Genomic DNA, 26,589 nt, shown 5'->3' with positions numbered 1-26,589 from the left:
TTTTGATTCTCTGGTACCTAGTAGAGCTTTGGGCACATCCTAGAACTTGAAAAATATGTTTGTGCAGAATAAGAGACATCATCCATTTTATCTAAGCTGTTGACCTAGCACTTGGCCAAGGAGGAGGTGATGAAGTGCTCATGGCTTTTTAATTATTAACAAATGGCACACACACTACACACTTTAGTGCTAATTGGCCAACTTCAAGGCAGTCATGTCACAGGAAAGCATTCTGTTTGGATTCTGAAAGCACAGGTTCGAATCTTAGTTACACCATTAGCTCCAAGACAAATTGCTCAACTAGGAGAAATTCCAGTTTGAGTTTCTTCTTATTTAAAATGGAAAAACAACTTAATAACCTGTTTTTTATAAAGCTATTATGAGAACTGAGTGATGATGAGAGGTATTAAAGAGTTCCTTGCCCATAAAGCACAACAGTGATTTTATTTTGCTTATTTACCTATGCTGATAAGCGACAGACCAACAGCCTCCTGCATTTGAGGCAGATGAGGCATTCAATGTCCATATCATAAGAATCAAGGGCCAGATGAGCAAACTCCAAGGACAAACTGTATTAAGTGGGCCCGCAAAGACTGTCCAAGAGAAAAATATTCTCCTGTTTGACAAAACTGACTGACATGTTTGTTTTATCCAGCAGAAATATCACAAACACCCACAGGTGACACCGGAAAACAAGTAGGTATGTGGCTTCAACCAAGAAATTAATCTCATACAAAGACTAGTTATCATGCAAGTAGCATTATCTCTGCAACTGGGAAGAAGAACTATTTCTCAGGGGTCTACCAGGTGCCAGGTGTTGTTCTGGGCCTGGGAAATCCATGATGATGCTCACATAGATGAGAATGCAGCTCATGGAGCTACTGACCTTCAATACACAAGCACACAGGCAACATCATCACTCCGAATTGTCAGAAGATCGGATCAAAAGTCCAGAATGCTTTGAAAAGGTATTAGGGAAAATCTAATTTATATGGGAGGGAAGGGTGTTAAGGAAGATCTCTCTAAATAGGAGACTTTTATCTGAGATATAAACATAAAGAGGAGAATAAAGTCTTCCACGCATTGGGAGTCATGCGTGAAGGTCCTGAGGTAGAAAAGACCTTAGTGCATAGAACAACGAAGAGGAGGCCAGTACAGCAAATACTGTGGGGGCAGAGGGACCGAGCAGGGGGCTGGAGACTCGAGGGTCTGGCCAGCTTTGTTCCCATAGCCACAATGAGTTGGTATCAGTCCTCGGAGTTTTAAAATAAAGTCTCTTTCTTCCAAGCACTCATGCAGAATGATAAAAAGACAAATGGCCTTAATAATCCAGAAGCTGGAGAGAAAACTTCTCTGAAATGAAAAGACAAAAGAAAAGGCAAATCATATGAGAAAAAAAGAATAGTTGCCCTGACTGTTATGGTGCAATTGGATGGGTGTTGCAATTGGATGGGTGTCATCCCATAAAGCGAAAGGTCACCTGTTTGATTCCCAGTCAGGGCATATGCCTGGTTCGGTCCCCGCCTGGGGCAAGTACGAGAGGCAAGTGATGGATGGTTCTCTCTCATATTGATGTTTCTCTCCCTCTCTCCCTCCCTTCTCCAATGTCTAAAAACAATCAAACAAACAAACAAACAAACAAACAAACAAACAAAATCTTCCATAAAAGAGAGAGAATAGTCTGGGCCAGAAAATGTAATGGAGATGGGCAGACGTAAAATGGGTAGATGACTGTGGGTAATAGGTTGACAGTCTCAAGAAGTTAAACACAGAGGTACTGTATGGTCCAGGAATTGTACCCCTAAGGGCACTGAAAACAGGTGCTCAACCAAATACACATGTGTGCAGGTCGATAGCAGCGTTAGTCACAACATCCAAAGGGGAGGTACAGCCTAATGTCCAGTGATGGATGAATGGATTAGAAAAATGCAGTGTATCCATACAATGGAATACTATTCCTCTACAGAAAGCAATGAAGTACTCACACATGCTACAACACGAACCTTGAAAACATCATGCTAAGCGAAGAAGCCAGTTACCAAAGGTCATATCTTGCTTGATTCCATTTAAATGAAATGAAATATCCAAAGTAGGCAAACCCACGGAGACAGAAGGCAGGCTGGTGGTTGCCAGGTCCCGCAGGAGGGGTGTTGGGGAGTAACTGCTTAGTGGGTACACAGTTTGCTTTTAGGGTGATGAAAGTGTTTTGGAACTAGATAGAGGTGGTTGCACTATGTTATGAATGTGCTAAATGCCACAAAACTGTTCAGTTTAAATGGTTAATTTTCTGTTCTATGTATTTCATCCAAACTTTTTTTAAGGGAAGGAAAGAAACAAGTAGAGAAGGAAACACTGAGGAGGTGGGCAGGCATCATGAGTCCAAATTGAAGGTGCCTATTGGGTAGAGGGGCACTTCTGTGCTGCTGGTCAGATCCACACACGGCCAGGGTTAATCCCATTTTCGGGGTTCATTGTGCTCTTTGACCTTTGGCTGCACTTGAATTAAAGCCCTTGGAATATAAAAAGTTCCTAAAGACAGTGGAAGAAGCTTGCAGGCCCTGAGGCACGAAAGGTGAGAGGCTCTTTTTCTCCAACCATGCTCCTGCCCCCACACAGCTTCCCCTGTCTGAGCTGTTGCCCGCTGTGGGCTCTGAGGAGGATGCGTGGTCAGTGGTTAGTGGGCCCCTGCAGAGATCTCTACCGGAGCTTGCAGCGGATCCTGGCTGGGTGCTTGAGAGGAAACAGGTTGATAATTTGTCTCAATTATCTCCCTTCAAATAGGAATGAGCCCTGAGAAATCATAAAAAATCCCCTAGTATAAGTTCCTTTGTGAGCTTATTCCTGCAGGTCCTGGCTGAGGACACTCTGGTCCATCTTATTCAAGGAACATTGGCCTCTTAATCTATTTCAGCTGCTTAGGAGTGAGAGGGGTCAAGGACAAATGACACTTCATCATGTTTGCTAGTCAGGGTGACCGTGCTGCTTGCAGAGGAGAAATAGTAAAGTCCCTTTATGTTCTAGATAGACACTTATCAGCACTGCTTTCATACATGCCAAGGAGAATTACTGCCCTTCAGGGCCTATCAAGATTCTAAGCAAAGGCCCAAAACCATTTTCTTCCAAAACACAAGGGCACTCCATGAGACAGACCAGGGCCATGTACTTCCAGGCAGCCTTAAGGACATAATGTTTTTTCTTACCCGAAATAATTATTCTTTTTGCAGTAAGCTTCATTGGCTCCAACTACCTGACTCACAAACTTGTACAGAATAGAGAGCTCTTTGAGTAGGAAGTACCAATCACAGTGACAAGGCTTTCAGTTAGCCAGACCCTTGTTTGTTTATAGAAATTAGTCTGCAATTACCAATTACATTGTTGGTCCAAAATAAGGTCAGGCAAGAATAATGGTCTGGATACAAATGTCCAGACAGGACTATTATGGAGAATTATAGGGGGTGATTAATCAGCTGGCCTCTTCCTGGGTATTGCCATTCCCACATAAAATCTTTGTGCTAACAAAGCTACTCTCTGGTCCTAAGTTACCTTAAGAGAAATGTAATTAGTTGTTAGGATTCATTAGCTCCAGTTAGTACATCCACGGCACAGCATCTTCCTTGCTGGTTGACTGCTTGCTAATGGGGAGTAATGATGTATTTGTACCTCTACGGGACAATAACAAAGGACATAGGGTTAATCTGAAGTCCTGGCATGTTTGTCCTTTTACTTACCAGACTGAAAAACTGCAAATGGCTTTCTGACACAGGCAGAAAAGCAGAGTGTCCTAAAAATCCAGTATTGAAGGTTGTCACTTTGGTTAACACCTGCTATTACTATTGCTTCTTTTGCTTAAACCTTTCAAGAGGCAAGAAAATGTAAACCAAGCATAAAATCTGGGCAGAGCTGCCCTCTCTTTGGCTCTTCTCTGCTTAAGAAAATGTTTTACTTGGTACTTCCAGAAGCTTCTGCCAGTTTAGAACAATACCTTTCTAATAAAGAAAAGAAAGAATAGTGGTTTTTACTTTCAGTAGCTTCCTTAATTCCATTTCCAGAATGAGCAATGAGATGAGCAATTCTATGAGATGAGGAAGATCCCGGCACAGAGAGGCCACCAGGAGCTCATGGTGCAGAGCTGGTCACCAAGTGCAGGTGCTTTCTTTCCACTCACCCCACCTGCATCTCTCCCTCCTAGGACCCTCATGCGCCATGGCTCTTCGCGCTCAGAGACCCCACTTCCCACTCCTCCCTATCAGCTCCGAAGGCCGACGGAGAGAAACCAGGGAACCAGACGTCCCACTCAGCCTTCAGCCACAGCAGTGAGTCCAGTGCCCTTAAGTACACAGTCAAGGACATCTCTGCATCACGTGAAGAGGCCTTTACCCCAGGAGAGCAGTCCGTGAGACCAGAATGACAAATCAAACTTTTTCTCCTCTCTTATTTAAAATATTGTCAGTCAACTAAGAAAGAAATGAAACTTATTTCAAATATTCTTGGTTAATTACAAAACAATTAGACTGAAGGGAAAAGAGAATGAGGCAGGTAGCAGAATGGAGACAGGCTGTGAAGAGCAGAGTTGACATCCAGCTCCTCCCTCTGAATTCATGAGACGGTGGGCAAGAGGCGTGATCTGTGAATCGGTGCCTCTGGAAAATGCTATTCGTGGCTCTCATTGGTTGCATTTCTCTTTTCTCCTAGAGCAATCGGAGCTGCGAGTTGGAGCTCTTCAGCAAATGCTACTGAACATGCACGAGCCTCCACACAAACTCTGCTTGTTGTTGTTTTATGAGCTGTATTTACCTCCTTGGTAGGTTTGTCCCAACTCGGGTAAACGCTGGCTTTCTTTATTTTAAAGTAAGTGCTGCTTTGGAATGGGAAGTAAGAAATGGTATGAAAATATAGATGTTTTAAAATATTGGAGAGCCTTAGTATATAAGCAATAAGTGAAACTGCTTGGCAAGCTCTTTCTTCCTTGATTTATGGTTAATAGACTTGTTTCTTCACTTCCTCTCCAGGGATGCTACTTCTGATGCAACACAATGTAATTTGGGAGGCAGCGGGAGGAAAAATTATATTTTTAATATCAAGAAGTTAGGAAGGATTTCAGGAATACACCATCTCTTACAATTCTCTTTTTATTTATCAGGGAGTTAAGACCCTACAATCTGGTGTTTTATAAGGATCAGTATTAAACACCATTGTCCACCATTTAGAAATTAACTAAGCTTTTTTCATATAATCTTTTTTCAAAGGAAATAATTTGTTCATACTAATGGAAATATTTGAATATTCATGTTCTAATAGGAAAAATGACTATGCATATTGAAAAGATAAACTGTAATATTTGCTTGTTTTACGAGAAGCCTATATTTGCTACCAAATTACAGGATAAATAATTTAAAATAAGTTTTGGTTATATCCTACAAATTTTCATAATTAAGTGGATCAAATTTTGCGGAAGTGATGGAAACTTCAGAAGGAATAGAATACTGGGATATTTTATATTCATCATTTATCTTTTAGGAGAATCATTATACTCACTTTTTCTTGCTTAGGGAAACAAAATAATGCTTGAGGAAAAATGATCCCAATTGCTCGTTCATCGAACATAAATACTGGGAAGACCTTTGCAAAAATCTTGGGGGATAGAAAGATCTTATGAAAGAACTGAAAAATAAAAGTTTTTTTATTTTTATTTTTTGAGACTATTCCTAATAGAAAAGATAAGAGAAATGAAAAATCCTCGAGATAAAAAGCTTCAGGGCTACAAGATATAACAAAGCAAACCAAGTAAAGGTAAAAAAGCTTTTTATATGTAAAGAAAGGATGTATCAGGAAGAGGGAGGTTGGTCAGCCATGAAAATATGGGGAAAAAATTCCTATTGAGGCATTTCTTAGGAAAAATACACTCCAACTTGTCCAATCTGGAGGCAGCCTCATGGGACTTGGATACATCAGGTTCTCTTAATGACATATGGGTGACCTTTGACAGCAACCTCCACAGACTCTGTCTATTTGCTCTTCATGATAATCCTCATACCTACCACACAGCCAGGCACTTAGTAAGGACTCAAAAGAATAGATATTGAGAACAAAACTTTCAGTCAATTTAACTAACCCCTCTTATTTGGATGCCTCCAGCAGCTCTGTGATTATAATATGGCTTGTTAGTGGCTAGCCTATGGAGAATGAAAGTGTTGGGGATCATCAGGCTTATGGACTGTCCATGAAAATGCTCCCCCTCAAATCTCTGAGTGCAGGAGCATCACTGGCTGGCGGTGCTGCTGCTAAGCCCTGAAATCCATCATTGTGTCTGCCTCCACGATGAGGCCTCATTTCCCATGGAGACTCCCAGCCAGTGACACTGAACTGGACAGCAGTGACAAGGCAACCTCTTTCCGGGAGATATGGGACTCCTTGGAAGGAGCGCTTGAGCTCAAGAACTCTCCAATGGCCTTACTGAACACCTCTGGAGTCTAATGCATTGTCATCCAGCCTTCTTCTCCCCTCTCCTCCCCTGTCCTACCCCCTTTCCTTTTCCTTCCTCCCTTCCTTTCTTCTTTCATTCCTTCCCTCCTTCCCTCTTTCCTTCACCTGAGGTCAGGCCTGTATCATGGTTTGATGGCTCCCATCCATTTGTCCTCTCAAGTGTTACCCTAATTACATATCTTGTATAGATTGCTAATTCTGTCTTGGTGTTTGCTGCTCACAGGATCTTGTCTGAGCCAGTATCCTGTCCTCAAGTGTAAATAAACACACACATTCTTGGGCTGCTTCTTGCCCCTAATGGAACATGATGGAGTGGGAGGAGCCCAGCTGTGGCATCACACAACTACACATTTATATCACCCTTCCTTCTCTTACTCGCTATATGACTTGGAACAACTCTTATCCTTATGAGCATCAGCATCTTGATCTGTAAAATGGAATAGAAACTCCTACCTTACTAGATTATTGAGACAACTACATTAAACAGCATACATATTAAAGAAGCACAGCATTATAATAATATTAAACCAAAAGCTAATTTCCTTCTGAGAGTATTGCAGCTTCAAGGTCCAGTTTATGACCAGATAAGGCCAAAGGCCAGGCCCTGCAGCCTGTGGTACTCAAGGGTGATGACACACTTAGGGGGTCCTCCACTGGGAATCCAAATTTAGAAAACACTTAGAGTCAGCCAGCAATACCCTCACCATGCTTTACATGTTCTTTTACAACTAATTAGGGATGTCCAGATCAAACCTCTCCTTTATGTAGCCTGGTTTCCCTCAAGATATAGCACACTGGGGCTCAAATGTAGATACCCTGATTCCAAATGAAAGGTCATTTCAAATACATTCAATATTTAGATTTTAAGAGAAATATGTATAGAGATTTTCTAAGTGCTCTCCTTTATTGTTAAATCATTATTGATTCCATCAAAGCACAAGATACTTAATTACGTAAACCCCAATTCAAGAACAAATTTATTAGTTGGCCTTTGTAATTCTTATGTTGCTGTATAGAGAATTTCTTGAAGTTCCATTGATGACTATCTTTTCTTGGAGGTAAGAAAAGGACAGTATCACTTTTACTCAGAAATAGAGTCTAAAAATTAACAGTACCTAAATTAGGGAGTAAGGATAATTTTGGTTTATACTATACAACGAATCAAAATGTATTTCATATTGGTCAGCATGACCTTGCAAGAATGTTTTAATTTATTAAAAATTATTTCCCAAAGAGAAAATAAACAGTGAAAGACATCTATTACAGTATCGTTATGGTCTAAATTGTGTCCTCACCACCCCCAATTCATCTGTTGGGGTCCTAAATGCTAGTACCTCAGAATGTGACTGTATCAGGAGATAGTGTCTCTAAAGAGGTAATAGGATAAATGAGGTCTTTAGCGTGAGCCCTTGTCCAATGTGACTGGTACCCTTATAAGAAGATGAGATTAGGACAGAGATGCACAGAGAGGAAGACCATGTGCGGGGCCCAGTGAGAAGGCAGCCATCAGCAACCCAGTGAGAGAGGCCTCTGAGAACCAGCTGTGCTGACATCTTGATCTCATATATTTCACTTCCAGAACTGTGAGACAACACATTTCTGCTGTCTAGGCCACCCCATTGGTGGTACTTTGTTATGACAGCCTTCACAAATGAATTCAGTATAACCCCCCACCTTCTTCTGACTGGGTGGGAGGAAGTGAGCTAGAGCAGTGCACCATGGGAGGTGAGGAGCCAGCCCATCTGTCCTCTCTGATGGGGTCCTAAGACCCCCATACTCCTTCTGCCCTCTCAAACTCTGTTCCCTTCCTTTGAAGAAGACCTTCAACTGCTGAGTCATAAACCCTCAAAAACATTCACTTTGTATCCATAATAGACATACTGATCAGAAGTAGAGAACTGCTCAGGTGAGAAGTATCTTCTACTTTCAGACCAGGTGTGGGGAAATGGGGGTGAGTGGGGCGAGGGGGTCTCTCGCCTGTTCCCAGCATCCACATACACGAGGTCATTCCCTTTTGAAGTACCTGGGTAAGAGTGTTCCATTCAGCTGCCACAGAAGACTCGGATAAATCCAGAGCTCATTATACAAGGCTTAAAATATACTTTTTTAAAAACATTCTTCTTAGATGAATAATAGTGGCAACCAACTGAACATAACATAAAAATAATAATAATTCCTCTTACCTGAGGTTAATGCATGAGTAAGCCACATAAAATACACGTCCTTGGGGCTTTCCAGCCAGAGTGTGATTATCACTAGTATTACTTTGTGACAGTGTTTTCTCAAGGTCACTCCAGAATTAGTGGCTCCGTGGGACCAAGCACTCATCCATTATATGGGTTAAAATGACTAATTGAGGGTGCGAGTTTAATTATATTCATAAGCAAAGGCGCGGCGCAGCTCCTTTGACAGGCTTAATAACGTGCGCGTGTGCACAAAGATAGATGGAAAAAATTAGGGGTGTATATTGTTGTCCTTCAGGACAAGACTCTGAAGTGGGAATAGAATAATAAAAATAAATAAGTGACTCGACAGCAACAGGAAATGAGCTGTGGAAGTTACCAAAGCCAGCCTTGTTGCAAATACTTCAGCTGGAGATAAAGTCCCACGTCTGCATGACTAAATGCAACCCAGCCATGCAGTAACAGAGAGCGGCGTAGTCTTACTGAGCTGGTAGATCAAAAAGTGAAAAAGGGTGCTCAGCGAGGGCTTCACCTGCAGTTCACTCTGAAGTGAGGATAATGGCCGCGACAGGGATCTTTACGGTATTGATTTGTGATCCTGTAATTGGGAAACACAGCCATGTGTCACATTAAATTGAGAAAGTATCCATTCTGTACCCAGCTGCTGGAGCCAGCTTCCTTAATAGATACCGATACCATGCCGTGTGCCCTGCATGAGAACCTACAATGACTTCTAGCCCTCTGCAGTATCCAGCAAATCCACGCAACTTTCAGAAGCTAGTTCCAAATCAGGAGGGAACGAGGAGGCTCATACACAGGAGCAGAAAACAGGAATGGGATCCATACCCGGGGATACTTATTTCGCAGCCACCAGTGAAGCAGCTGGATTTAAACCTTCTCTACATGGGCAGCCACATCCGGGTTGCAGCACCCAACCCCATTATAGGTGATGTTCTGGTTTGAGCCTGAGCTATGGAGGGGAACGGTCTTGTGCATACAGAAAAACAGCTCCCAACTGGGGTCCTTTCCAGTGTGTGGGCACTATTTAGGGACAGGCAGCTTTTCTGGGTTATTTACCCCTTTTTTTCTCCCTGTGCTATGTATTCCAGTGGCTCCCCAGCTTTGCAGGCCCCTTCTGACAAACTTACTGGGGGGCTATATTGGGTTCCTAGGGCTGCTGGAACAAAGAAACACCAACTGTGTGGCTGAGAACAACAGTTTATTCTCTCATAGTTCTGGAGGTTAGAAGCCCCAACACACGGTGTCAGCAGGGCCATCTTTCCTCTGACGGCTCTAGGGAAGAATCTTTCTTTGCCTTTTCCTAGCTGCTAGGAGCTTTCAGCAATCCCTGGGGTTCCTTGGCTTATGACTGAATCACTCCATTCTCTGCCTCTGTCCTCACATGGCCTTCTCCTCAATGCGTCCTGGTGTGCATGTCCTCTTCTTATAAGGGTGCCTTTCACTGGATTTAGGGACACCCTAATCCAGTATGACCACATCTTTACTTAAGTAATTACACCAGCAAAGGCCTTATTTCCAAATAAGGTCACATTCTGAGGTTCCTGGTGGACATAAATTTGGGGGGAACACTTACTGAAACTACTGTGACTTCAGCCACAATAAGCTTGTTCACAGCTGAGCCAGACTAACCTCCACTAGGCAGTATTTGGGCCACGGCTGGACAATACATGCTTTTTGTTGAAGGTGATGATTATTCTGGCTAAAGGTTAAGAAAAGTATTTGGTTGCATACTTTACGACGAAACAGTCACGAGCACAGGTCTGAACCGAGTTCCAGGTCTGAGTCTCCTGGCTTGGGCCACAGGAAAGCAGTTTCCCGGGAGGGCCCTGCAGTCACAAAGTGACGTGGAAGAAAAGATTATCACAAGAACTTCGTGCATTCTATGTCTTACTCCTTTCTAACATTTAGCATGTTTATTTTAGGGCATATTTTAAAACATGTTTATTAACAACTAAAGTTTTTTTATATATTTTTTTAAGATTTTATTTATTTATTTTTAGAGAGGGAAGGGAGGGAGATAGAGAGAGAGAGAAACATCAATGTGCGGTTGCTGGGGGCCGTGGCCTGCAACCCAGGCATATGTCCTGACTGGGAATCGAACCTGTGACACTTTGGTTCGAAGCCCGCACTCAATCCACTCAGCTACGCCAGCCAGGGCTATTAACAACTAAAGTTTTAATCAGGCAGGACTGGAGCAAAAGGCCAAATTAAGAAAGGGGGAATAAATGAGGAAGATCTGTGTTTCTGGGGAAGGGGGCAGGGAGGTGTGAGTGAAAGGAAGCCTGTGGCGATGAGCCCCGCCCCCTGCCAATCACCCCCAGCTCTGAGGCCCACTGTCCTCATCTGGCACTGCTTCCGGGAATCCCACAGTCTAGCTACCATCACTCTATCAACATGCTCCTCCAACAAAAGTTAAGAGACTTTCTTTTTCTTTCTTTCTTTCCTTTTTTTTTTTAAACATTTTTATCCTATTTCTTCAATGACAGATAGAGACTTCAGGAACAAATATATAGATCTGCTTTTGAAAAATTCCATTTTCTGCCCCAAAATGAATTTTAAAAGGAAAAGGACTAGGAGCATTCACTTTTCATTTTATATTTCATATGTGCTTCCATTTTTGTTATGTCAACGTATGACATCCTCCCATGAACACTTACCATGCCTTTTCAGAGAGGGCAAAGGCAAGGGCTCTTCTCTTTAGAATGTCCCCATGAGTGTGCCCTGTGCTCCAGGCTTGGGGACGGGGTGGTGACCCACTGATAGCGATACATCACCTACTGCCAAAGGCTTGAGAAACTGGACAAGTCCATTAAGACTGCACCAACTCATCTAAAGATTGCAGAGTTAGCGTTCCAGATTTTAGCTTGCTAAGTAAGGCTCTGGCCTTTTTCTAACAGTGTAAATTTCACTCTGATAAGCAGATAAATTTATTATTAAATTTAACTCCAATAATATTTATATATTATTTTCTTTACATATTCTTGAAAAGTATAGTTAGAGAAACAAGCCAAAAATACCAAGTCATTTTAAGTCATCAGTAAAAGAACAAAGGAATCTGAGTACTGGACAACTAACGTCAACTTTGTTATCTAGGCTATGCCTTAAACTATAGTCTTAGCTTTAAAAATAGGCACTCATTGCTCTGACTGAGTGTCTAAATTGAGGATTAAGACCTTGGTGGAGAGAAGGACTTGTGTGGGGCTAAGGAACGAACCTGGCCACCAGTCTATCCATCGCTGAGGTTGTAGGAGGAGAAGGGAAAGCAAGCAAGGTGGAGGAGGGAGACGACAGCAGCAATCAAACGCAAAAGGGATGCTCAGTAAGTGGATGGTCAGTAAATGTCAAGGAGCAAATTAAAGCAACTAACGTGCAGAGAGTGCTGTTCATTCATTGGTTGTTTGGTGGGTTTGTACTAAGCACAGAGCTGCTCATCCTATCTCATAGAACATTTTCTTTCCCTTTTGTGGGGTATAGTGGGAATAGTCTGGATTAGGAGTCAGGATGTGGGTGTAAGTACTGGCTTCGTAATTCGCTAGACATGAACTCATAATAAATTCAAGAATAAACAATGCACGAATGGTCCCAATTTATAATGGTTTGACTTAATGATTTTTTGACTTTATGTTGGCGCAAAAGCTATATGCATTCAACAGAAACTGTGCTTCAAATTTTAAATTTTGATCTTTCCTCAGGTAGCAGACACTCTCTGTGACGCTGGGCGGCAGCAGGGAGCCACAGTTCCAGCCCTGCAATTACCAGGGTAAACGGCAGGCCAATACTCTACAGTTGCCAGCGTTTTTTGAATATTGTTTTGTGTTTTTGCATCCCATCATATCTACAAAATTGCTATCTGTGTCTCTTGCTTCTGGTAAGAAAGAAGAGAAAGTCAATTACTCTAGAGATGAAACTCAAGATAATTGCCCAACAGTAGGCTAATATGAGTGTTCTGCGCATGTTTAAGGTGGGCTAGGCTAAACTATGGTGTTTGGTACATTAGGTGTATTGAATGTGAAGATCCATAGAAATAGCTCACAAAGCTACAAATCAGTGACAACTAAATTTAATAAAATGGAACAAAATGTGGATACTCACTGTGGTCCACACAAGGCATCTTAAAAATCAGACATGCAGGGTATCTATCCCAAGTAAATTCACAGCTCCACTCTCCTTGTCTCTTCTCCCCACCTGCCCCTAATCTGCCCTGCTCAATTGCTCCCACACATAGCTGACGGTTATACTCTCTTGGTCAAGATTCGCCATTGCTCTCAACTCCTCACATACTCAGGCCTATTTTCCTTAGCTCTGCCTTGAAGGCCCTTCATTACCTGGAGTGGAACAACTATGCCATCTGCATTTCCTGAAGTCTCTTAGTGCCGCAGATCACTTATAGATCCTGGAATCCCCCACATCTGTCAGAGTGTGCCTGCTGCTGCTCCTTTGGCCACAGTGCTTCCTGCTGTGTTGACTGATGGAGTCCTTTCTCTGGGCCCAGTCTCCTCTGATTCTTGAAGACTTTTTTGGCCACACTGGCTGAGTTAGTTGCCCTTCCCCCAGTTTTTCCTTCTGAACTACCCTAAACATAGCATTCTAAGGTGTTGCATGAGGGTTAATTGTATGGGTGCCATTTTCTTACAATAGATTATGAGCTTCTAAAGTGCTGGGGCTACTGTGTTTATTTCTGCCCCCCCCATCCCCTCCCTACGCTGGCACACAGCAGGGACTCAGCAAATGCTTACAGATAAAGCTGCTGAAAGACAGGAGCAGCTGGCAAAATAATTTCTTTAATGTAAATAAGTTCTGGGTTTTGTTGAAAAAATGAAAAATGTAAATACCTCTCATATTAAAACCTAAGTAGGTGGCAAATAAGAGTAGAAATTCATTGAAACCTTTCATCCACTGAGGCTTTATTTGATACACTGTTGTAATTTTAGCCCATTCCCAGGGCTGTTTCTTCTTCTCTTTGTCCACCCTGCTTATCAATGCCGGATGGTTCATAAACACATTCAAATAAAGGGAGAAATTACATTTCTTTCTGTAGGAGGGAAGGCATTAAGTGAAGGGGGTGGTGAAATAGTCACCACACATTGATGAGTCTGGCTTTCTGGCTCACATGATAAACTCCGAAAAGTGGGAAAACCTTAAACCTGGTTGCGTCTGGACTAAGGAAAATCAGTTCGGTTACGTGAAACTCTTTTCTACATCAGATGTCCTCATTTTTTGCTCCCTATGATGCATACAGTCCCTCCTGGCCCGCGGCAGAGACAGCACAGGTCCAGCCTCCGTGTGTGTGAATACAGAGGAAGGGAGCGCCATGCTGCTGTGACCTAACATCGCTCTAGGTCACATCCCAGGCTCCAAGCTCAGCCAGATGACCTACAAAAGGGACCCATGAACCCACACTGGTCTGGCTCTTCAACTTTTCATCGAATAGTGCTGAATGTATGCTCACGGCGGCAGTGGCCTACATCCTTCTCTCAAGCATCATGAGTATGTGATTATGTTACTCTATTACTCAGGGGGAATTTTAACTGACTGAGCTAACCGCGTCTTTGCTGACTGGACTTCTACAATCGATTCTGAGGCACTTCCGTCCACGCTCTTCATTAGGAACGATGACAGTCTACAAGTCAGGGATGCTCGAAAGGGAGAAATTACTTGTAATAGTTGCAAATAACTGAAATAGAAAAACCAGGCAAAAAGGGTCAGAAGCACGTTCAGTTTTAGCTTTGGGAGAGTTTGATTTCTTATGGTGGGATGGAAGGCTTCTGGAAGATAATAGACTTTAAGAAGTTATTAAATAGATGGTTCAACAGGGGTTTTTGGAGAACTGTACATTTGGCCTTTGATGTAGACTATCCAGAGAAACCGTGTCAAAAGCTCATTAGTTTGTGACCTTGAGGAAAAGCAAAATCATCAGAGGATTTCCTATTCCTGCCCACGAGTGCATGTTGATGTTTGTGGAGGCAGACTCTCTTTATCTCCTTCTGTGCATGCACATTCCACACAAACACACACCCCCCCTCTCCAGGCTAGAGGCTGAGAACACTGTCATAAATATTCATGAGATAATTATTATTAATGTCACCAAGGTGATTTTGTTCCTTCCCAGTAGAGACGAGTTTTTGCACCTAGAAACCAATCAGCTGTAGGAGAAACGGCAGCTTTGAGGCAGCCCAGCAAAAGTAATCATGTATGTTTTACCTTTGGAATACAGATTATTTGACTAGGTGTTTGAAATCGCTTTTTACCCCCACCCCATCATTCATTAAATTTATTCCAGCAGAGATTTTCAACTCTGTACACAATACAATGTCCTTGGGAGCACAGTTTCTAGAGTTTGGAAGAACTTGATTATTATATTCTTTTCTAAGAGCAAAAATTAAAACATAAGGATGATTTTTGTAAAAATGCATTGGGAGAAAATTACAACACATTTGCTTTTATTATTAAAATTTTTCAGACAATATGCCTATTAAAGAGCTGTTCGAAGAATTATAGGTTCTTGCAATCACAAAGAAAAGGAAAAAAAAAAAAGCTACTGGCAACAGTTAACTAGATCCCTGTGTACCTGTCATGGACTGTCCCCCAACCAGCTGGCCTCCCTGGTTATTCTATGTGCACGACATGCCCTAATATGGGAAATTATTACAAAATATTGTTTTTCATCAAAGACAATGAATTATTTTTGTTTGAAATGAAAATGTTTTTTGTTGTTTTTTTTTTCCCCAAGACCTAAGAAAACGTTAAATAAGTTGAACACTGAAGGTATAGTGGGAGACACCTACACCTCATTAGAGATGTTTTTGCAAACTTCTCATACTCCATAAGCAACAGTTATCTTCCCAGAACACCCTGATCTTTAGTAAAGCAGCAATCAGAGCTGCAGAAACAGAGAACGCAGATGACAGCAGGAGGAGGATAGGACGTCAGGACTCACCTTAGGCATCCAGTGGCATTTCGCAGCACCTGTGACGAATGCAGCTGTATTTTTCGGTCATCCTGAAGAGGGGAATTTTCCCAGCCCGAGTGGGGGATAATCACGGCATTTGTCAACACCGCCAGGGTGTCCTGGATAATTGGCATTTTGAGAGCATCACAAGATGAGAGGTTCCAAAGGACTCCTGTAAGACAGACACGAACAGAGCTTTTGTACGGCCACTGTTTCTCTCATCCCCAAGCTGTTTTCCCTAATCAGGTTGACGGCATGGGCAGAGGGATTAAGAGAGTGTAAGCACACGTTCCTGAGCACACCTTTCATCTCGGAATACTGTGTGAGCCCATCAAAAGAGTGCTGCGAACATCTGACAAATGGGCAGAGGAATTACATGATTACCTTTGCTCCATCTAAGAGGCTAACCAGGGTTAAGAGATCTGATTGAATTGAGGATAACGACCAGGCTTCCATTCCTCTATTAATACAATGGACCAAGTACCGAAATTCTGACCAAACCCAAAGAGCAGTGACAGTTGTCTGAAATGGACTACGAGGGTGTGTTAGTCTTGTCCATGACCTCCACGTGCACCTGTGGCCTGTTTGATTCACTCAGCTTCATAGAGAGCCAGTCACCATCACGCAGGACCTTATGAGAATCCAGCATCAGGTCCGATGACAACAGGCTCAACAAGAAATTTAAATTTCCTGTCACTTGTGACAGTTTCATCAGCTTTTCCCTGAAAGCAATGCTGAGGAGGACCTGTGGATCGGTCTTTCTGACATAACGACAAAGAGAGCAGTGGAAAGTTGAGGGCGTGCCCGCCAAGGACAGAGTGTAACAGTAATGACAACGGCAGAGCAGAAGGAGACATCTTTGCAAAAGATGGAACGCTTTGGGCTTCCGGGTGTCTTTTTAAAGAGTCTTTAAAATGGGATTAGTTTTAGAAAAGGTCATAAGTACTGTATATGTGTTATAATAGCATTTGAAAAATGCTTACTATTCTTTTTGTTGTTCAAAACAGTACACATAGAGCTAAAAGAAACAGAAAGTGATATTCCATAGTACTGTGAAAGGAAGATCGTATGAAGATCATATTCTCCCCCAAGACTCACCTAAACAGATACCGTCATTGCAGATACTGGTAATATAAAATAGCATAGTTGTTTTCAAATGCATGACTTCAAACTTACTTGTCCAATAGGCTTTCAATAATTTTAAAGATGAGATTGTACTTTTTCTATTCATAATAAACAGACCACACTTATTTCTGAAATTCTCTTCGCTAGTTTCTTGCATTGAGCATAGTGGACTGTCAAAGCACATTAATAATACTAATCTGAAAGTCAATAATGTTAGACCGTTAATAACCAAAGCTAACAGTTTAAAATCAATTCTACAGAAGTGACTTTAGATACAAACTCTTCCAGCTCCCTTTGTGCTCTCACGTGCTGGGAATTTTATTTAAGAAAATGCAAAGGAAACAAAGTGGTGCCTTGTCTGTACAAACCCACCCTTCAGTACAGGGCTCTGGCTTGAGGGCAATTCCTGCCTATCTGCTTTTTGTAAATAAAGTTTTATTGGAACACAGCCTTGCCTGTTCCTTTATATATTGTCTATGGCTATTTTTGTCTTATGAGGGAGGAGTTGAATATCTGTGACAGAAACCGCATGGCCCATGAAGCCTAAATAATTTCTTGTTATAGAACGATACTCAAGGTATAGGCATAGAGGTGAAACCTTTATAGAAAGATTCTGCCCACCTCTGCTTTGGCATCGACCTGTTCCTTATACTTCTGAGTTACATGCTTGCATTGCCATTAGGACTCTGAATTGAGTATACAAAAATGCTTGACGGTACACAAAAGGTGCTCAAAATATATTCAGATTTGGACTGACTTGAAATACTAGCAATATTACCATATACATTTATTTCAATTTAAATAATATATGAACCTGCTTCTTTATTCATCTCATGTTTTACAAAATTTTGGATAATCTAAATAATCAAAATGATTATCTTCATTTATTTTCAGTCTCACAAAAATATTCTTTTTTAAGTGAAATAATTACTTTTTCAGTTTTAAAAAAGCACACTAAAGTGAAGTTAATATTGACCTAGAATTTTAGGATAACTTTGTACAATGTCACACTAAAGAGTGTGTGTCTGTTCTTAGTACATAGTGCAAACATACAGACAGAAAATGAGTCTTTTCATCCCCAAATCCTGATTTGAAAATATTGTACCAACACCTGAAAGTTGAGGTTAGTGAATGTTTTAAAATATGGTTGATATGTTGTGCTGTAAACACGCTTCCTCTAAAAACTAAATAGTAAAAGAAAGACTTTTGTGTCTTTACATGCAATAAATTTAAAAGAATGTAAATTAAAGGTATTTAGTGACAATAAAGTGATTTTTACTGTTTCCTAACAGAAAAGTGGTCAGAAGGGGAAAATAAAAAAAAAAATGTGAAGGCCTAATTTAATATCTCACAAGTAAAAGGTTGGAAAAGAAGATTGGATCCAAGATAACTCTTTATTGGGTTTTTCTCTCCTTTCCTTTCTCATTAATTCATTAATTAGTGTAACCTAATTCTGAAGCACGCATGGACAGATGTTTCCGAGTTCACATTCATGCCACCTTCCCAGGCCGGCTCCGTCTGTGTTCCACATTCCAATGAACTCATCAAAATGCCTGACCCAGGTCTCTGAACTTTCTCTCTTACTTCCTCTCTGCACCCACCATGCTTTCTGAACTTGGGAGAACTACAGTGGGTCTCTGATCACAGACAGCTTCACCTCCTCTCTCTGGAGGAGGACTTGGCCAAGTGGATATGATGTGGCAGGATTTCTTTTGGGGGGAATTCAGAAAACTGGAAGCAGGGGGCCCTCAAAACTTTGAATTTTGGTTAGATTACGTGGACACTGGAGATAAGCTCGAGTGTGGAATCAGTAGCCTGTGGAGACATTTGAGATAAAGGTCAGCATGTCTGGCAGGAGTCAAAAGTAGGAAACAATGGGAAACTCCACCTCTGTCTCGCTACACACACACACACACACACACACACACACACATTAGTTCTGGCCAAAGCACGAGAGACTTGTGGACAAAAATGAACATATTTAGACATTCTTGGTGAACAAATGAGAAATGAGTGTTTTGCTCAAATTCCTCTTCCCTCTTTTCTCCTTCCTCTATGGTGGTTTAAGGCATGCCCAAACATTCTTCGAAATGGTGGAACCCAATCCTTCGCCCCAGGAGTAATTCACTCCTGACCAACAGAACACGGTGGAGGTGCCTACAAGTAAGCAGCCCTCCAGGAGGGCCCATGTGGCCAGGCACGAGGCCTCCCACCAACAGCCACGTGAGGGAAGAGGACTCCCCAGGCCCAGTGCGGCCTTAGATGATGGCAGACTCATGAGGGCTCCTGAAACTCAGACTGGATGGTGTCAATGTTTGTTGTCTTAAATTGCAAAAATGTGGGGTTATCTTTTTGATGCAGCAACAGTAGTTGATGTCCCTTCCCTTCCCCCTATACTTCCCTCTCTTTTCTCCCTTCTCCTTCCCTCTCTCCCCTCGCTGTTCCCTTTGTCTCCTGGGCTCGCTCTCCCCCCACCCCCCACAACACCTCCCTCCCCCCAGTTTCTCCTCTCCTTCTAACTTAGGCCCGCTTGTTCTCATATTCCCTACAGACACCCCATGCTCTCTTTGAAGTCTATTCTGAGTCCAGAAGATACAGGAAGGAGGATCCAGCTCAACTCTGTAATTAAATTAAAAATAAATTTTAATTTAGATTGCAAATATTTGACTTTTAAAAATGTATCCTTCTTCATGTTTGAAACTTACCAATGGCTAAACATTTTCTTTAATTTAGAATAATCTTTTATTAGTTGTATTAATTTCCTATTGCTGCTGTAACAAGCTACCACAAATGTAGTGGATTAAAACAACACAGATCTATTATTTTACAGGTCTGGGGGTCTGAGTCTAAAATGGATTGCAGGGCTGCGCTCTTTCTAAAAACACTAAGGGAGAATTTCCCTGTTTCCTTAAGGTTCTAAAGGCTGCCTGGGTCCCTTGACTTGAGGCTGGTGTCCCTCTGACATCAGCATCCATTATCACATCTCCCTCCCTGACTCCGCCCTGTTACAGGGACACTTATGATTCCAGATTCCATCGAGCCCACCTGGGTCATCCAGGGCAATCTCCCCATCTCGAGATCCTTCACGTAATCCCACGTACAAAGTCCTCTTCACTATGTAAGATAACATTCCCAGGATCTGAGAATTAGGACACTCTTGGGGTTCCTTGGGGGCTATTATTCAGTCTACCACACATCCGCTTAAAATATTCTGTTATGCTTAAAATAAAATTAAACTGCCAATTGTAGCTTCCTAATAAAGCTTTCCTCAAACCTCTAATTTTTTTAAATGTTATGTATCTTTTAAAAACATTTTATCTATTTATTTTTTAGAGAGGGGAAGGGAGAGAGGAAGAGAGGGAGACAAACATGAATGTGTGGTTGCCTCTTAAGCACCCCCGACTGAGGGCCTGGCCAGCTCTGCATACAGAACACATACAGCACACACAGCACATGCAACCCAGGTGTGTGTCCTGACTGGGAATCGAACTGGTGACCCTTAGATTAACAGGGCAGCACTCAACCACTGAGCCACAACAGCCAAGGCTAAACCTCTAAATTCATCTTTAAGCAGACTCTCCGTTATCCACTTGTTCACCCTGTGCATTTTAAGGACCTACTGTGTGCTGGGTTCTGTTTGATACGGTGGACACATTAGTGAATGTCCCCATGGCCCTTCTATTACCATAACTCTGGTCATTATGCTCTGGCCAACATGGACTTATTTCTTGTCCTTGGACACATAGCTCGTCTGTAACTCAGGTCTCTTGGACTTACTGCTCTCTGTCTGGCACATTCTGCTCCAGGTCATTCCAATGTCGATCCGTCTTTCTTCTCACTGGGCACCTTAAACGTGCCAAATTCAGAGAAGTTTCTCTGGATCCGTCTAAACTACCTTCCCAGACACTTGCAATCGATCTATTATTTTAATTTTCAGCAGACCTCATCACTTATCATATGTTTCCTCCACTTTTTCATTACTTGATTTTCTGTCTTTGGCTCACTGTTCTTCCTCACAAGGTCCAGTCAGTAAACGAAGGCAAGGACCTTGTCCGAGGGCTCACAGCGTACAGAGCACATACAGCACACACACACAGCACATACAACATGCTCTGACATACACTGTGTGCTCACCAAATAGACACTAAATAAATATAAGAATTATAAATGGATAACATGGACCTTATAGGGTGTCATGTGCTCCTAGCATCAAACATTCTTTAAGTATTATAGTGCTAGCAAGATGAAGTCATGGCCTGAAAGAATAAAATAGAAGATGCAAGATGTAATATTATAAAGAATAAATCCAAGTGAGAACACAAAAATGGCATCTCAGTAGGATGGTTATAACCCTTGACTCTACAGAAATTCTACATTTAGCTAGTAGAGAACAATTAATATCACTAAAACACATTCATCAGTTTAGCATTAGAAGGCATATCTCCAGTGCTTCATTGGGATAATTTTCTTACATTAACTCCCTAATAATTCAAATGAGCCAAGGCAATACAAAAATCCAATTCACGGAATCAAGTGAATTCACAGTGGTGTTCAGCAACCACAACAAGCTACCCCATTTATTCTTCTCTGAAAGTACCATAAAAATGTTTTAGCTTTTTGGTTGATGATCACTAGCAATTTTTAATTCACTTGATGAAAATAATACTGATTTCTTCCAGATTACAATCTCTAATAAAATTGTTTTATAGTACCTTTCCTTAAATTACATATATTCAATAACTTTCCTTTATCAGTATAAAGTTATTACTGCTTCCAAATATAATTTTGACAGTAGGTTTAGTTGAGAAGATATTTAAATAACTAATTATGTATACTAAATATATTTCAAGTATAGTTTATTTTTATTTCGGGCACGGGATGGCTCTTTTCCTCGAGATTATCCATATTCATGAGCAGTAATTGGTTCATTAAAATTTCTTTAGTAAAATCTTAATTACATTCATTGGCTCCTTTACTTTGTTTTAGTAGAGGATGATTATTTTTTTTCTTTTCCTAAAGAGATGTAGATGATCATGAAAAGAAGAAACTCAGATTGACAAAAGAAAGCATTTTAATAATTGCAAGTCTTACATCAGGATAAAATCAAACATTGCCTGTGGTTATGCAAGACTTTCCTATGACCCCTTCAGTTGCTATTAATCTTCAGACCTAAAACTAAATCCCTGGACATGCTAAAGCTCAAACCAAAGAAAAGTTGGGCTGAATTCATTTCAAATGAATGCTTTGAAAATTTTTTAATTAATTAAAAATTAACCTAATGAATAGATGAAGATTTACTTTAAACAAATCTGTCATTTACCTTGTTCTGACAGTGGAGATTTGTGTACCTGGGGAAGGGAGAGAAGAAGAAGAATGGAGGCAAACAAGTTTATTTTTTAAAAAAATCTGGGCCAGCTATGGTTGGGGTTGGAATGGATGGGGCCAGTGGGATGCCCATCACCATGTTATCCATCCTCGTCCATTCCTACCTTGAGTCATAGGTGGGTAGAGGGTGGCTGAGCGAAATCTGGAGGCTCATGATACTCTGAACTCACGCAGAATGCATGTGTGCACATGGGAGTGCAGTGTGGGCATGTGTGCACATGTGTGAGTGCATGTAAGCATATGCATGTAAGCATGAATGTGCACACAGGTACACGTGCAAATATATTCATGAGTGTATGCATACACACGTGTAAATGTGTACCTGTGTACACACTCATGTGTGCATCTGTGTGCATGCATATGTATATTTGAGTGTATAACATAAACACTGCCAACTTGTCCCTGAGAAGTCATGACCCTCAAAGTATGTTTGTAAATTGTGATTGTTTTTTGAGTCCTTCTAGATAGTAGGTTTGATAACTCTAAAAAGATTCACACACCACACTGATTTAATGTTTTTAAGAAAAAAAATGTTGATTTTTTTCAATGTGTGGTTGCCTCGCATGCACCCCCTACTGTGGACCTGGCCAGCAACCCAGGCATGTGCCCTGACTGGGAATCAAACTGGTGACCGTTTGGTTTGCAGGCCAGCACTGAATCCACCGAGCCACACCAGCCAGGGCTAAAAGTGTTGATTTGAACTGATGCTAAAGTTTACCAAAACGTTCCTATAATAATGAGTAGTTCAAAACAAAATCAACAAGTAGAACTATATAAAATTAAAAAGCTTCTGCCCTGCAAAAGAAACAACCAACAGAATGAAAAGGCAACCTGTGGAATGGGAGAAGATATTTGCATACCATAGATGAGACAAAGGGTTGTCATCAAAATGTATAAGGTACTGATAAAACTCAGTTTAAAAAAAATAACAACAATCTGATTAAAAATGGTTAAAAGAACTGAGTAGACATTTTTCCAGAGAAGATACCCAAATAGCCAACATGTACAGGAATAGATGCTCCACACCACTAATCATCAGGGAAATGCAAATCAAAGCCACAGTATTTCACCTCACACCTGTTAGAATCGCCATTATCAAAAAGACAGAAATAACAAGTGATAGCCTGGTTGTGGAGAAAAGGGAATGCTTGTGCACTGTTGCTGAGAATGTAAAGTGGTTTTAGCCACTGTGGAAAACTATGGAGTGCCCTCAAAAATTAAACATAGAACTACTGCATGATCTGGCAATTCCAACTCTGGGTATTTATCCAAAGGAAATGAAAACAACACAACAAAAAGGTATCTGCACTCCTATGTTCATTGAGACATTATTCACAATAACCAAATAAAGAAATAACCTAAGTGTTCATTAATGAATGAATTGATAATGAAGATATACTATGCAAATATGCATATATACATTTGTGTGTATGCATATGTGTGTCTGCATGTATATATCTGGGTGTATATATATGGTCTGTTCACAAAGTACCCAGGCACATACTATGAAAAACAGAGACATTTATTGAAGAAGCTACAAGATACGAGAAACAGTGCACATAGGACAATGACATGTTGGTCCTCTTCAAAGTAGGCACCTGGGGACCTCACACAGTTCCAATTACCATCAGCCACCCTGTCGTATTTTCCTGAATCTCATGATGGTCTGAAACCTTTTCCCTTTCAAGGGTGGTTTTAGCTCTGGGAAAACCAGAAATCATGGGGCACCAAATCTGGGATGTAGGGGGACTGAGTCACCCCAGTGATTTGATGTTTCACCAAAACCTCTGTAGGAGATGTGAAAGAGCAGGCACATTGTTGTGATGAAGCTGCCAATCACCAGTCGCCCATAGCTGTGGCCTTCTGAATCATCCAAGTAGTTTCCACAGAGGAATATTCAAGCTTAATGCAAAATTTGATGCAGATTCAATGCTCTACTTGCTCTGTCTTTTTGAATATGATGGCCACACAGTACACATGCTCATTCAGCAGCATCTACCATACCCACTGACCAGTATGATAAAGTCATTACTATTTATGCACGCACATTTCAGTCCACTCTCCACGGCTTCCAGGTTACACTGATGTCATGTAAACCATTCTCGTCACATTAACAATGGTTGGACTTTTTCCAGACAGTCCTCATACATATATGCAATGGAGCACTATCTAGTCATGAGGTAGAAGGAAATCCTGCCATTTGTGACAACATGAATGGTCATGGAGAACGTTATGCTGAGTTAAGTTAGAGAAAGGCAAACACTGTATGATATTACTTATATGTGGAATCTAAGAAAGGCAAACTTATAAGAAGAGTAGAGTGCTGGTTACTAGGGGCTGGGGGTTGGGGATGGAAGAATTGGGGAAATGCTGTTTAAGGGTAAAAACTTGCAACTAGTAGATAAGTAAGTTCCAGAGAGCTACTGCACAGTGTAGTGATTATAGTGAACGATACTGCATTACAAACCACCAGGACACCAGATCCCAACTGTCCTCACCACAGAAAAGAAATGATACTTGGCATGATGTGACAGAGATGTTAATTAATGCTATGGTAATAATCAGATTGCAATATATAAATGTGTCACATATAAATATAAATGTTGTATGTCTTATACTTACACAATGTTATAGGTCAGTTATATCAAAATGAAAAATAAAAAGTTATTTTAAAAAAAGAGCACTATGTGCTTGTTTCTTTGAGAAGAGTGTTATTGTAGAGAAGGGTGGGGTAGCCACTCTCTGTGCACATACAGATATGCTTGAAAACACACGTGAAGGTGGTTATGAATGCTAGAAAAGAATTTTATTATAATGCTTAGTGACTTGCCTGATAGGAAATGAAACAATAATGTACATATTATTATTTCAAAAAACTCAGATCGGATGATGAATATTGTGACAGAGCCTTAATGAATTTTATCAATAGAATATGAGCATTTCTAGGATGTATATGGGGAAAATAAATTCTATGATAAAATTTGAAGCTTTGTCTTACTTTTGTAAGCCTTCCCTCAAGAGCAATTCATTCATTGAGAATAAGCGATCCTGTCACCCAATTTAAAATAAATCTAAATGAGGAGGACACTACAAAAACTAGTTTTAAAAAATTCAAAAAATGAGCTGACCAGAGCAAATGACCTCTGAGCTCCTAGCTTTAATATCCCCGAAGAGGAAACTGCAGTGACCCTGGCACTTAGGCGAAGGTTAATCCTTTCAGCATCTGACTCACTGAATCCTTCTCACTGAGAGTCTCACCGAGATGGTTATGGATGAAAGTGCTTTAGGCTGGTAAATGTGAGGGATGAGCCAGAGAAGAATTGGATTGTCATAGCCAATAACTGTAAACTGTCACCCTGCTTTGCCACTTAAAGCTTTCGGTCCAAACACAGATTCCTTATTAAATGATCACATACACATACAGGCTGGGGGTTAGGCAGAATTATTGTTGCTCATTTTTGAAATACAGACAGAAGTTGGTTAACTCCAGAATGGATGAAAAGTGAGCTGTTCTCTGCAGTAGAAAGCAAATCAGGTCTTTGTTAATACACACCAAGTAAATTCTGGTTTACTGGTGTACGCTGACTAAATCTACCTGGGCCCCCAGAAGACATCTCTTGAAGTTCTTACACAACTTTGTTACAAGATATAGCCAGCAAGGTGAGATGCTGCCCTGTTCCAAAGCCAAAACTGATCCTGCCACTCTCTGATATTCAGACTTTAGCAGAGGAACGAACATTAGAAGGTATAGACCACACTGGTAGAGATTAGTATAAGCAAAAGGCCATATTCACTTACATTTTTGATTAGTACTTTAACAAATGGTCTCCCCTGTTGTTTTCAGGGCCTGAGTGAATTTAAGTTAAAACTAGGTAATTTTATAGACAAAAAATGATGACTAACTTTTTTTGAAGAAAGAATAAAACTGAAGTATGTCTCTGATCCCTCTTTCCATTCTAAGCTGGAATCTGCAGATTCTAGTTTCATTAGAGTCCTTCTATTAAATGTTTACAATAAAGGCTATCAGGCCAGATTCCAGTTCTGAGAAACAAGGCTTGTTTCCAATCGGGGCAGGACAATGCAGCTCTTATCTAAGAGGGGAAGGATGTCTCATGGTAATTTTTGTAAAAAGTAAATTGTATTAAAAGTCAAAACACTCACGGACATGGACAACCGTGTGGTTGGTGATTGCTGGGGGAAGGGGAGTAGAGGGAGGTGGCGGAGAGTAGAGAGGGGGTAGATGGTGATGGACAGAGACTTGACTTGGGGTGGTGAACACACCTTCAGTGTACAGATGATGTGTTGTAGAATTGTGCACCAGAAACCTGTATGATTTTGTTAACCAGTGTCACCTCAATACATTTCATAAAAAGGAAAAAAATAAAGTCATGAGAAAATGGAAACAATCAATTTGCATGTGAAGGGTACCAGAATCTGCCACCC

At 41.1% G+C, this 26,589-nt stretch overlaps 1 protein-coding gene across 5 annotated transcripts in view; it reads right to left on the bottom strand.

The window, feature by feature from the left end:
- Nucleotides 1-26,589, bottom strand: part of CTNND2 (catenin delta 2) — an 828,740-nt gene that overhangs the window by 147,963 nt on the left and 654,188 nt on the right. For all 5 annotated transcript variants that reach the window (XM_036020261.1, XM_028518208.2, XM_036020263.1 and 2 more), the window contains one exon: nucleotides 15,625-15,808. In XM_036020261.1, the coding sequence (XP_035876154.1) occupies nucleotides 15,625-15,808 (184 nt within the window). The remainder of the gene's footprint in view (nucleotides 1-15,624; nucleotides 15,809-26,589) is intronic.

The sequence above is a fragment of the Phyllostomus discolor genome, chromosome 3 (assembly GCF_004126475.2).
Source record: "Phyllostomus discolor isolate MPI-MPIP mPhyDis1 chromosome 3, mPhyDis1.pri.v3, whole genome shotgun sequence".
NCBI classification, from domain to species: Eukaryota; Metazoa; Chordata; class Mammalia; order Chiroptera; family Phyllostomidae; genus Phyllostomus; species Phyllostomus discolor.
The sequence above is the reverse complement of the archived record's forward strand: the minus strand, read 5'-3'. Positions and strand labels throughout refer to the sequence as shown.